Source organism: Acipenser ruthenus, chromosome 43 (assembly GCF_902713425.1).
Source record: "Acipenser ruthenus chromosome 43, fAciRut3.2 maternal haplotype, whole genome shotgun sequence".
Classification (NCBI taxonomy): domain Eukaryota; kingdom Metazoa; phylum Chordata; class Actinopteri; order Acipenseriformes; family Acipenseridae; genus Acipenser; species Acipenser ruthenus.
Genome location: NC_081231.1, coordinates 2659214 through 2673392, shown reverse-complemented (window position 1 = coordinate 2673392; position 14179 = coordinate 2659214). Strand labels below are relative to the sequence as shown.

General features: G+C 42.0%; 1 protein-coding gene across 1 annotated transcript; it reads right to left on the bottom strand.

Annotated features, from left to right (window-relative positions):
- Positions 1-1863: 1863 nt before the first annotated feature.
- Positions 1864-13393, bottom strand: LOC117398580 (protein ZNRD2). Its single transcript, XM_059012074.1, has 4 exons — positions 13250-13393; positions 10086-10228; positions 5733-5817; positions 1864-4851 (listed from the first exon to the last, which is right to left on the bottom strand). Exons 1-4 carry the CDS (start codon positions 13332-13334, stop codon positions 4391-4393), a joined length of 774 nt encoding a protein of 257 aa, XP_058868057.1. The 5' UTR covers positions 13335-13393; the 3' UTR covers positions 1864-4390.
- Positions 13394-14179: the final 786 nt, after the last annotated feature.

The following is a 14179-nucleotide window of genomic DNA, read 5'->3' as shown; positions in this document are numbered from 1 at the left end:
CAAAAGAGGATTAATACTGCAGCAGCTGTCAAGTGAAGGTAGCTACACAGACATGTGCACAGGCGTGACCGATAAACACAAGGCTGTGTCAGGAACCCCCATTCACCGAAAACGGGGCTAAATTCAAAATGAGTGGGTGACAATGACGTCATATATGAACAGTGAACAGTTTAATTAAAATTGGATAAGTGGTGTTGAAGTCATTAGGGAAGCAAACGAGGTGTCAGTCTCAGGGTATATTAAAATGACTGATTTACAGAAGTACTTCTGCTCTCAAGATATGTGAAAAAAGGCGAGTGTGACACACAGATAGACACCGCCGTACATCCCCACAATCTGCTACGCTCACAATAACTTCTGCTAAATAATGTTAATGACAAGTTTCATCACAATTTATTAAGCGTTTTCTTTTTCAGATGTATGCAAAATATAAGTGCCGCATGTGTGAATCTGGAGGAGACAGTGGTTATTATTTCATAATGATATCATTAAATCTGACTAATCTCTCCACAGCGAGGGAAGCACGCACAATTCAAGATTTTTAATCTGCCACTATTGTTAAATATGAGCACAAAAACGCAACCTTAATAATAATTTAGTTTTTCTTGGCTCAGTGACCGTATCCTTCCAGAAGTATAGAATCAGTGTGACAGACAGACACCCCTCTTATATAAGTTAACAGGTCTTCTTGTGGAAGTAGCTGTTGTGAGAGATGTTTACTCAGTTTGGAGAGGACCGCGTGAAGCGAAGCAAAATTATTAAAGAGAGACACTGTGCACACAACGTATTACCTGATTACCAGAACACCCCCTGGCATGGAACAGCATCGTGCAAAAGCAGACCATCCCGACTCCTGGAAAACCACAGCTCTACACATGCCAGTCAGATCAAGCATTTCTCTAGATCTATGTAAAAATCTAAGTGTGCCATACAGACAGTCAGTCTCCATATACCCTCTCAATAGCAAAATAAGGACCTTAGCAAGATTCAACACAATTGGACAAGTGGTTCTCTAGAGAACATAAAGTTTACAAGCGAGAGGAGGCCATTCAGCCCATCTTGCTCGTTTGGTTGTTAGTAGCTTATTGATCCTAGAATCTCATCAAGCAGCTTCTTGAAGGATCCCAGGGTGTCAGCTTCAACAACATTACTGGGGAGTAGATGCATGTAGGAAAGGACAAGGGTCTACACAGGAAGTTGTTTAAAGGCATTGCCCCTTCGATCCAACGCTATGAATACAGCTTTATTCAGAACAGAAGGGAGTTTATTATTTTCCCCTTTACTCTTTGTATGCATGCTGCTTTTCTGTTTTGTACTGCAGCCCCAACCTGTCAGCTCTGGAAACACACACTGTTTATTTGTAATTCATTTGCAGCATTTAAAAGTTTCTTTTAAAATGTAAGCTAAAACCAAACAGTGCAAACATATCATACCTGATAGCTTCTATAAACAAGCTTCAGTTACAATCTGTATTATAAAGCTATAAACGTCACTGTCTGGGTATGTATTTACACACGACTAACATACATTCGTCCTGCCAGCTGCAACACAAACGCAGTGAACCCCAGAAGTATCAACAGGGCACCGGGTCCCTAACAGTAATGAGCCAGGGTAACATGCCAATCACAAGTTTAATAAATTAATGCCTACAGAGGAGCATCTCACACATGCGCAGGGACAGAGAAAGGCAAATATTTGGAATACAGGGTTTAGAGCTGACATTCCACATGTCTCATTGTGAATATGCAGTTGACATGACTGGATTGCATAAGATGGAATATTAGCCTGCATGTAATCATACTGAAAGAGAAACAAGACCACAGGATTCCTTCAAACCCCCCAAACTAACCAAACCAGTCTTGATTGTCTTCAAACGTAATTTATTCTCATTGAACATTTTTAACAACACTTTCTGTTCAATCTGGGATGGCGTTTCCCCCCAAAGCTGTCAAATACAATGTACAACCAAAGCCTTGTGACTGTAGGGAGCTGAAGTATGAAAACAATAAAAAAAAATACCGCCTGCATCGCTGTGGCTCAAGAATAGCTGCTGAATTGGAAAGAACCCGGGGCAATTCTCATGTGAACAGAACTGATCCTTTTTCAAGAGCAAATGCCATTTCCTTGTTTATATTAGTTCCGATCCTCTTAACTTTCATGACGTTTGTAATCATTGTGAGTGCTGCTCACTGCAATTACACAAATACTGTGAGTCTAATAGTTTGTTCTGAGCTGCTCTTCAGTTCTAGATGCCTGCCACAGACATGTGTAATGTAGGCTAGATCAGTCAAAGCGACTTTGTATTTGTATTGCAAAACTACAGGAAACTTGCTCCAGTGGCAGATCACTTGCTTCTATAAAGCCACGTTAGCCGATACCGCCCATGTAATATGGCTACGGCAAGCAACTAGAACTGAAGAGCCGCTCCAGAACTCAGATGATGCGTTTGAGCTCAGGGAATAACACAAAGACAGAGAATTGACTGTAGCTACCAAAATGATTCCAAGCCTGATGACTGACGGGCTTTCATCCGTGAACACGAAGGCACTCCTGAGGTGACCTAGCCAGGAAGTGGAAGCATAGCAGGCTTCCAGAGAGAAAGGCATGGAAACTGAGAGCTTCTTTAAGCTAGTGTTGTGTCTTCAAAGGAGAATACAAACCGCTCATTGGAGACCTGTGTAGCCAATGGAAGAGGTAAGATCAATGGAATTGCTTTGTTAAAAACATATAGGGGCCATATTGGGTTCTTGTTGAAATGTCTGTTTGTTTCTCTGGATTTGTGATCGAGTAAAGTTTGGGGTGTTGTTCTTGGCTTTTTCTTCTTCAAGCTGAAAGGATGATTTGAAAAGTTTTGTTCAATAATATTACAATATGAATAATAGCAGCCTGTTCACAGCGGGTGCTGGGGTTGATGCAAGACCTACAATACAGTGTATGTTTTAACAGAACACACCAGATAATATTTCAAAGAGAGATCTGCAGCAGATCAGACAACAGCAATGGGAAATTCAGGTTTAAAACAACACATCACGTTTCAACTCCAATGGTGCTGTCTGGAGCTGTCAGCAGATCTCAAGTAATCCAGTTATTTAATGATCATATAACTGTTCATTAACCAGGTTTTATTTTTTATATGCATGCAAGCAAGCTCACCCTCAAGTATAAGCATTAACTCCCAAACTAGTTATTTCACTATCACACCCCGATCACAGGAAGAGAGAGTGGAACAAACCATCTCGACAGCAGGGGTGCTTACAGGACAAGAGTGTGGAACAAACCATCTCGATAGCAGGGGTGCTTATCCCTTCAGCTTAATGAAGAATCATTTCCAGTACAATAAATAATCAAGACACTAAATACTAATATTTTGATAATTGACCATTCCAACTCTACTCAAGCCTTTTGCAATACTAGCTGATGATGTGTTTGTTTAAAACACAAAAGACGTTTAAGGCTCTTTAGTATATTTACCAGAACATTTCCCAGGGTTTACTAAAGCCATCATTTCATCACTGCTTCCTTTATAAAAGTTTACCAAAGATAATTTGCACAGTAACTTTGCAATATTCCTATTGTTATACTATACATTTAGCACAGTTTGGCAGAATATCTATCTATCTATCTATCTATATATATATATAGATATAGATATAGATATAGATAGGCTTTTACCACATCTCTCTGTGCTTTACAATGCTTACCTATGCTTTACCATGCTTGTCTGGAGAATCCTAACTGCCACATAATTTGAGTGGAATGGGGAAGGCTGTTCAGTCCTGGCAGTTAGGAATGTCCAGACAAGCTCAAAGCAGCTCTAAGTTGGGTACAGGCAGATCTAGAGAAAAATGATAACTTTAATATTGAAGAAAATGTTATTATTTTAATAAACACTTATAAAATCCTGGGAAATGTTACATAAAATACTGTAATAAATCACTCACCAGGGGTTAGTTATACAACAGGTTTCAGCACTTTCAGTTCATGAGTTGTTTCTGAGCAGCTGAGCTGAGCTGTGATTGAGTGGGGAGGAGATACTGGGATCCAAAGCCAACAATAGGAAAGCGTCGGGTATGATTGACACCCGTTTCATTTGCTGTGATTGCGCTTGGATATCCTGGGTGCGTTTGGTCAGCTGCTGGTCAGAAGCAAAGAATGAATTGAAAATGATGGCATTGAGCAGCAAAGCCCCTGCAGCCTGGTGCACAGTTAACAGGTCTCATGATGTTTCAATAAAGAACCTGTCTATAATTACTCTAAAGGGTGAGTGATTTATTACGGTATTTTGTGTGAAAATGAAATGCTGAAAAGGAGCAAGCCTACATAAACTCTAGCGAGTTAATAGCTGTCCCACCACCACGCTTCATAGGGGTGCAATGGAGAATAGCACAGCTCACAGCTGCAGTTCTTTGATGCTGCGGAGAGACTCTGCACAGCTGCGAATCAGATTGCAAAGCTGCACGCTGCTCTCTATTGACGTTGCATGCTGCAGTTCACGCGTCGCCCATTGCAACTTCTGCAGCAACGCATCTTCTGCGCTTTCCAGAGCATTGGGGAAGGGGCCAACATTATTGGGGGAGGGGCTTGCCACTACAGGGATGGGGATAGGGGCGGGGACTTGTGGCACAGAGGCAGGGACAGTGGAAGAGGGGGCGGGGGCAGGGGCAGGGTTAATGAGGACAGGAGGCAAGGCTCGCAGTCCGGAGGCAGCGCCCTCGCAGTGCTCAGGTCTTGGTTGGATGCTTGTTGCAGAAGGGGAGGGGACAGAAGGTGGAGTCCCGTTATGATTGGTTTGGAGGTTTGAAGCTAGCTGGCGTTCTCGAACCTGGGAGAGGGCAGCTTGGGCATTCAGAGCTGCAGGAGAGAGAGAAGAGATAGAATTATATCTTTTGAATTCATTAAAAAAATGAATGACATGTGCGACCAGCACTTTCATGACCTCAGCAGTAAAATTCTGTCAGCTCCAAATATAAACAAGGTTTTCTGGAGAAGTTCAAACTCGATTCAGCGATTGTAGTCCATTGTATTATTATTTCTATTGCTAGCAAGGCTCTAAAAACTACATATCCCACACAACACTGCTGTTACTGCTCAGTGTTCATAAGTTGCAAGAGAGTTTTAAATCATCCCATATCCAGTCAGGATTGAGCTTTTATTTTATGCAGTTTCAGAAGGACGTAAAAAGGTCTCACAGTACCATGTTGCAGGGTGTTGGCCCCGCCCCCTCCTCACAGTACCATGTTGCAGGGTGTTGGCCCCGCCCCCTCCTCACAGTACCATGTTGCAGGGTGTTGGCCCCGCCCCCTCCTCACAGTACCATGTTGCAGGGTGTTGGCCCCGCCCCCTCCTCACAGTACCATGTTGCAGGGTGTTGGCCCCACCCCCCACCCCCTGTCTCAGTACCATGTTGCAGGGTGTTGGCCCCGCCCCCTCCTCACAGTACCATGTTGCAGGGTGTTGGCCCCACCCCCCACCCCCTGTCTCAGTACCATGTTGCAGGGTGTTGGCCCCGCCCCCTCCTCATAGTACCATGTTGCAGGGTGTTGGCCCCGCCCCCTCCTCACAGTACCATGTTGCAGGGTGTTGGCCCCGCCCCCTCCTCACAGTACCATGTTGCAGGGTATGGGCCCCACCCCCTCCTCACAGTACCATGTTGCAGGGTGTTGGCCCCGCCCCCTCCTCACAGTACCATGTTGCAGGGTGTTGGCCCCGCCCCTGTCTCAGTCTCACAGTACCTGGGTTGTCCTTGTCCATGTCAGAGTCCAGCTCCTGGCACGCCACGCAGTAATTCTTCTTCTGCTTGTCTTGCATCAGGATCGTCTGAAACCAGAGACACAGAGAGAGATCAGGGTGAGGAGAGCAGACTGACACACAGAGAGAGATCAGGGTGAGGAGAGCAGACTGACATACAGAGACATCAGAACTATGCATCAACAACTGCTACTGCTGCTGCTGCAGAGTCACTTACAATAGGACCTCGGTTTTAAGTCTCATCAGAAGGGTATATTAAAATGACTGATTTACAGTATGTGGATCTTATGTTCTCCAGATACATGACAGATGTACAGATAGACACACCTCCATATAGCCCTACAATCTGTATTCCTCATAACCTGAACATGAGTAAATTCACTGACACACATTTTGACTAGTGGCTGGTTTCACAGACCCTGATTATCACTAATCTTGGGATAACTGATGTTTTTTTGTGTAAAGCAGCGCAAGACTAGTGCTAATGAGGGTCTGCGAAACCAGCCGATGAAGTCTCTCTCAATGCTGAGTTTTGATTCACATTTTTATATCACTGGGTGATGTGGACTCCACCCCAGCACTGATAAAGTGTGAAGGATCTCCTCACGGGCCCATGAGGAGGGATGGGTGTGTGTGCTGGCTATGTACGAGGCACTGTGAATTATTCACACGTTCACAAACACTTTAGTTAGTGCGGTGATGAACATGTATTTTTTTTTTAAATTGAAATGTAAAATATTCTTTAATTCTGACTTTGGAAAAGTACAATGGCTATGACCAAAAGTTTTACATCACCTAGGATTGAGACAATTAAAAAAAAAAACTATACAAGCAGTTTAGATATTTTATTTAACATTGTGTAATCAAAGAAACTACACAAGGATATCGCAAACGTCTACCGGAAGCCATAACTGTAGTGCAGTATTTCATGTTAGACTTCGAAATGTCACATTTAAATTTGTCAGTTTTTCATGAAGTATATGGAAAACTACAAAGAGGTGTGTAAATCAAGATGTGAACGTAACATTATTCAGCAGGTTTCATTCGAATTATAAAATAAACCTGGTACCCCATCAAAGAAAGGAGCGTTCAACACTCTCCTGTGGAATGGGTGAGATTGTATTTCAGACCTCATGCTCATTTTTGTCACTGAATTCTGAATGCAGTGAATGCAGTTTGTTCAAAGTACTGGAGTCCCTGCACTGCTTCTAGTCCGTTTCTCTTTGAATTGACTACCTTTCTTTGAGCAGTTCTAGTCTTGCATTCAGGGTTAAAGGATCTGGGTCTAGGGTCAGAGGTCAGGAAGGCAGGAGCGCCAGCTGGCTTTTATAAGGAAGGAATTCGATACTGTCACCCCCATTCCAACACGGGCCGTCCCAAGAAGGGACCATCTGCCCCTATTGTTCCGAGATGAGAGAGGAAAAGGGGTGGGGCTCTGTTGATCAAAGCCCATTGTGTGCAGAAGGGCAGAGGACAACAGTGGGGCCGACTTCCTTAAAACCAGCGTTAGTAAGAGCAACAGCATAATGGTGAATGTGAATCAGTATTTCATAAAGCTCATATGATAATGTATAATGCCAATGGGAAAATGGAAACTGGATAACACAGATTTCACTATTATTTTTCAAGCGATTTTAGTCAGCTAGCCTACATGTATGAAATAGATGAGACCAAACTGTAGATATTTTCACAGTCAGAAAAAAAAATAATTTAATTTCCTAAACTTTAACATATTGGGAATGGTTGTAAGCAGTGAGTAAAGCCATTGTAAAAAGCCATCTTATTAAATTATTGCACATGTACCTGTGTGTAAGACTGTGTGTGCACAGGACTTAACTGTACATGGGCAGCAGTGTGATTTAATATTGAATATGGAATAAATTGACCTGTGCACCGACTACAATGTAAACACCAAGGATAAAACCGACAAAATATATATATATTTTTTATTCAGTGTGTCCAATTATAATTTTTTCCTCAATTTGGAATGCCTTTTCTCCTCACAGCAGGAATTCCCCACATGGCTCAGGAGACCCGATCCCACGACAGAGCCAGCTTCCTCTTCTACACCCAGGGACTCGAGAGCGGATGTCAGTGAGTTACCAGCCTCTGGAGGACAAGCCCTGCAGATGTCCGCTCTGAGCTCACTGGACGCCTGACCAGCAGGGATCACTGTATAGCGATGAGGAGAAACAGTCCCTGACGGTTTAACCTCCCTAACCCCCACGGCAGCGACAGAGCCAATGCGATGCTCCCTTCAGTGTCCCCAGCGAAGACCGGTGACTCCGTACAGCCAGGACACGAACCTGCGCTGTACGACTCGCCCTGCGCACCACGCGGCTGAGATTCTACCAGGTGAGCCACTCAGGGATCCCTAACACTGGATAACTTTTCAAGTACACAGAGCTAACAAAATAATTCCTATAAATCTTGTCTAATATGTATCACCTTTGTAGATCTCAAGTTTTCCATCATGATAAATGCACACATTACGTTAGTATTTTTTAAATACAGATTCATTCAGAAAATAACCCAAAAAGAACTCCCAGAGATTCTAGAGCTTTGGCTCTCCTCTGAGCTCCAATCCCTGCTCTTCCTGTGACTGGCGTGTTTTCAATGTCAGTTCCGTCATGCCACCTCTCGAAGTGGAAGTGTAGCATTGAAGTGTCTGCAAGGAGCGAGCGATAAATATTCTTCACTAACAGCTTCAAAGAAATGACCATTACAAATCGAATTCACCTTTACCACAATGTGTGCGTTTTTCATACAGGACCTATGAAATGATGATAATATTATTTCGTTAGCACCATGTACTTTAGACATTTAAACTCTAGACCAGGGGAAATGCGCAAATAAAGATCAAAGCAGAAAATAATGACCTTGAATTGATTTTGTTAACATTATTATACAGGCTTGTTACTTTTCGATATTAAATTAGTAAAGCTTGTTAAACTTCGAATTCCACAAAAATACGTAATAGAATAAATTTATATACGATAAACGTCGGTAGAACCTACTTGCTATTTTTTATTTTCTTACCAAAAATAATCATTTCCTCTAGTCTGTGTAGTTTTCATACATGCTGTCTGTCCCATCTCCGTTCCGCTCTGAATGGCTGGGCGTCGCTGTCAGTCATCTCAACGGTCCGTTAGTACTGTAGTTTCACCCTGTTCTGACAGATCTCACTGACTGAAGCAGTGCAAGAATGCTCTCATTTGCCAGCTACAGCGCCTGGCATTCAAAGCGCCTACTTTGAAATTAGCGGGTTAAGGTGTATGTAAGCATTTGCTTTAGGTGTACGGTGACTGTCTGCCTTCCAGTGACTCTGTCCGGCTGTGCTGAAGCAGGAGAGGGGTGGAGCTCAGACTCTGAATGATAAGTGCAAGTTCAACTATCTAATGTTTTGTTCTGTGCATATTATTTTACTAAATGTATGCTATAAAGGTCTGTGTAATACCCTTTTATATGCTGCGTTTACTACGGTATATTTGAGACAATGTTTAAATGTATAGCTCAGTTGTGACCAAACGTTATTTCAATTAGAATGTTAGTAACCTTGGTTTGGATGCATGTTGAAGATGATAAAGGGGGTTCGCTTATGGCATAAAAGTCTTTTTTTTTTTTTTAAAGCATAAAGGTCGATTTCACCCATTCTCTGCTTGAATTGAAAAATAAAGAAAGAATTTCATGGTAAATTCTTTCTAAAATAAATGTCAATACTAAATCGCCGAGTTGATAAACATATACATGTTTATGTATATGTGCGCTTTTTTGAAAAAAAAATAAGAAAAAAAAGTTTAATTTTCAATGTAAATACTGAGTTTCTGCTCTGAAAATGTTATGTATGATGTTCATAAATATTAAGTTGTATCCGATTGTTTTTCATTTTCGAATGGAAGCTGTTTAAAATGCAGCCTCACATTTTGCGGGTGCGGTGGTTGTATGTGGTCCGACATCTCGCCGGTTCTAGTGTTAATCAATTCCAGCACACCATTGATCAAAACTGCAATTCACAGTATTCTGCTAAAACGAGCTTCTCACAGTGGCAACAACAAATCACTTCAGTTGAAGTCGCTGCTTGCGAGTCAATTAAAACTGGCTTCGAAAGAAAGCAGATCAACAACCACAACAATTACAATCTCTAAAATCTCAATTCCTTAAAGGAAAACAAAAAAAAACAAACGTAATGTTTTTAAAGAACGCATTCTCTAATAGCAACATAAGAGGTCTGGTAAGGCAAGGCAGACAGTAAGGTCCTTTTCTTGTGGTTCTGTTGCCGATTCTGTGTGTGTGTGTGCGTGGGGGTGGACGGGATGGACGGACGGACGGTGACTCACGGAACACTCCTCGCAGCACTCCCCCAGCATCCTGTAACCCTTCAGCAGGTAGCCTCCCATCAGCTTGCTGATCTTGTCCTGCCTCTCGCGCCGGGCCTGGATCACCTTCATCTCCGACTGCGAGGGGGGCTCCCAGTCATCCTCTGAGAGAGCAAGGAGAAGCAGCACAGCGTTACAGCAGAGTCACTGAACCAACACGAGGGCAGCTCGGGACAGAGTCACATCCCCTAGAACTTTAGGATTGAGACCATTTAAAAAATATATAAATATATATATATATATGTGCACTAATATGCAGGAAAAGAAAAGAAATGTGATTTCCCCCTTAGAATGTGAGCTAATATTCAATACGTAACTGTGCGAATAAGTAACTAACTTCAGCCCTCGAATCAGGAATCAGTACTTAACTTCAGCCTCGAATCAGGAATCAGTACTTAACTTCAGCCCTCGAATCAGGAATCAGTACCTTAACTTCAGTCCTCGAATCAGGAATCAGTAACTAACTTCAGCCCTCGAATCAGGAATCTGTAACTAACTTCAGCCCTCGAATCAGGAATCAGTACCTAACTTCAGCCCTCGAATCATGAATCAGTACCTAAGTTCAGCCCTTGAATCAGGAATCAGTACTTAACTTCAGCCCGGTCCTTCTGTAAAGCTCAGAGCCCCCATCCAGAACTCGTCTGCTTAGAGTCAGTTTTGGGTTCCTACTAAAGTTAGCTGTGATTGGCTGAACGTGTCAGCAGACAGTAAGCCCCGATTTCCTCGATGGAAGTGGACGAGGCTGAGGGGAATGATTGACACTTTGTGCTTACACAGTTCAAATACAACATATTTAAATATTTAAATAAACTGTGGAGCAGAAGTACACAGCTCAAATAAAGATCTTGCGCACCCTAGCGTAAATTGGATTTCAATTCAAGGGAAGCTGTTTTTTGTCCTTGAGTAAATTCAATTTCAATTTAAGGTATGCTGTTTTGTTGTTAATAGATGAGTTTTTTGTTATAGATGAGTTTGCATTACATTATTTTTTGTTACTTTCCCCTCTCATACAAAACGGGTACATCTCTGTGAAAGCACAGGTGTAGCTCCCTTTAAACTGGTGACATGAAAGGAATAGACAGGTATTTTATAGTAAAGTAAGTAGAGATAGTTAATATGTTACAATGTTAAGATATATCTAGACCACTAGAGAAAGCTACCACGCTGTACAGCCTATTTTATAAACTCAATCTGTGGAGAACGGATAGATATCGGAAGAGTGTGAGAGAGTCAGGTGACACAGGCAGTAGGCAAAGGACAAACACTTGCGGGTTCAGGTCGGGTCACAAGTCTTATTAAAGCATGTCGGGTCGCGGGTAAGAAGAAGGTGCTGCAGCGGGTTGCGGGTTTGGGTCGGGTCCTGTAGTAGCGGGTCCGGGTCACGGTGCCCAGATCAATAAATGACATTTCTCTTCAGTAATTTCATGTTAATCAATCAAATTATTTAAATCACATACAAAACAATGTAATATAAATGTACTCTTGTATTGTACTTCTGCCTGCATTTAGTGCTGCTAAATATTCATTTGGGCAGTTGAAAAAAACAAATGCAATTGAATGTAAGAGAGTGGTAAAACAGTGTGCAGCAGTGGTGGAGTAGTGGTTAGGGCTCTGGACTCTTGACCGGAGAGTCGTGGGTTCAATCCCCAGTGGGGACACTGCTGCTGTACCCTTGAGCAAGGTACTTTACCTAGATTGCTCCTGTAAAATCCCAACTGTATAAAAGGGTATTTGTATGTAAAAATAATGTGATATCTTGTTACCATTGTAATTCGCCCTGGATAAGGGCGTTTGCTAAGAAATAAATAATAATAATAAAACATATTTAGGCCAGAAAGTTATGATCTGGCGTCTAGTTTGGGAACTAAAAACCTACTGTACATTTGACACTGTATTATTTTAAATTGGTCACTTAATACATTTAACATTGGCAACATCTTAAGCAATTGATAAAATTGTAGTTTGATATTTACTGCACCCTTAGAACATACCAAAATCGTGTTAGGGTTAATTGATTATTACCAAGCAAAATCTGAACTTTAAAACCACAAAATGTCAAAGTTCATTGAAACTCAGTTTTGAAGGTTCACTTTCTGGCTCTTGTCTCCACGTGTTTACCTATTTCATTATGATCCACTAAACACAGCCCAGCTCCCTCCATACATGACTTACAGAAGATTCATTTGATTTCAACATTATCGAGTCCCATGAAGGTAGGACGCGTGTACTGGCAGGACCCCTGTTTAGAAACTGCACACACATTCAGTGACATATTTCTCCCCTTCAAGTCAGTGCTGGGGTTTGGTCAAACGCACAGCATAATAGAACACATGGTCGATGAAAGCAACTCTGCTTACTCTCTGTCTAAATGGCTCTCTATGGAGGGAGCGGTAGGTTTCTGATACACTTACCCAAATTAATGATCTAATGCATATTTTTTCAGCTTGACTAGCACCAGTTGAAATCTACTGGTATCAGCTTTTTTATGTTTCATTTTCCCAGTACAAAATCTAGTACACCAGTAGCAGTGCTAGTTGTCCAGAGGCTAGGTCAGGGTCTGAGCAAGCAGGGTGAGAACAGTTATACTATATTTTGGACAGATACTGACAGCAGCGAAACCTACGCCCTCTAATCGTGCTGTAAGGGCAGATACAACTGGCTGTCACCCTACGTAGCCTGAACGCAGTGATATTTAGAGTTGCACAGTCGCAAAGCAGGTTTTTATTTTCCTGTGTTGGCGATACGGGTCAGACCGTTCCCGGAACGGACAAGCAATTAGGTTACACAGAGCTGAAGTATGAGGTAATTACTCCCGTTCTCTGTTAATAACACGCTGTCGTATTTTTCAGGATTTCAAATACCAGATTTAATCACGTTTATTATTAGTAGTATTCTGTCTCCAATCCACCCATACACATTCCAAAGTGCAAAATACTTTTATTTAATTCGGTACGGTACGAGTCGTGACAGAAATGTGTGACGTTTCTTGCAATTCAATGCAGTGTTGTGTGTAAATAAAGTCGGCATAACTGTCCCGATTGCCTCACTCAAATACCGCTAATGTGTAGTTATGCGGTTCAGACCACGCTACGAGAATATAACATTCACAAAACTGTCATAATTACCTGCATTTAACGCCATGCTGTTGCGCCGTCGGTTTCCAATGCCAGAAGCACAAGCCTGCCAGATCGTTAGAGGAAGTGACCTCATTGAGAGGCAGCTTCCTGCCGGAGCTCCGTTTCCCTGGAAACGCAAAAGCTAGTTGGTGACAAATTGCGCAATTTGAGGGGCAGAAATAGGAGTTGCACACACATCCTTAAACTGTTATTTGGTGTGATCTGTGCTGTTAGCTGTTTTGGGGCGATAAACTAGATTGCAGCTAAAGCTGTGTGAGAGACAGAAAATAGGAGGCACTTTTTTACACAGAGAATTGTGAGGGTCTGGAACCAACTCCCCAGTAATGTTGTTGAAGCTGACACCCTGGGATCCTTCAAGCAGCTGCTTGATGAGATTCTGGGATCAACAGTATCTTTTAGGGTCTGCCTATTTAAAGAGAAGTATTTAATTAGATTTTCAAACAACTGTGTTAGAACAAAAGTGAATTCCTAACCCTTGTTAATTAAACACTCCTAATTTCACAAGTGTCATGTTTTTGGTTTTTGGTTCCTAAGTTACTTACGCGTGTATTATTCACTTACCGGCTGTGTGTTCTATTTAATAGTAATTATTGTTGGCTTTGATTATTAGTTAATTGGCACTTCTAGTAACAGTTAAATGTCTATTGAAGCTGGTCTTTAAGCCATTTTCAGGGGACAGTAATTAAGGTTATAAGCAGGAGATAGACTTCATCTACCTCTTTCAAAATACTAGATTAGATTTTCTTATTTTAATATAAAAGTTTTAGCTCAGGGAACAAGGAAACACCTTTCTGAAAGAGATATTATGTACAGAGTTTGGCCCTTAAAGTGTATCACTTTCTGATGATATACCACTTTCTGATGATGTACCACTTTCTGATGATGTACCACTCTCTGGCCCTACGCTGGGTCTTTAAA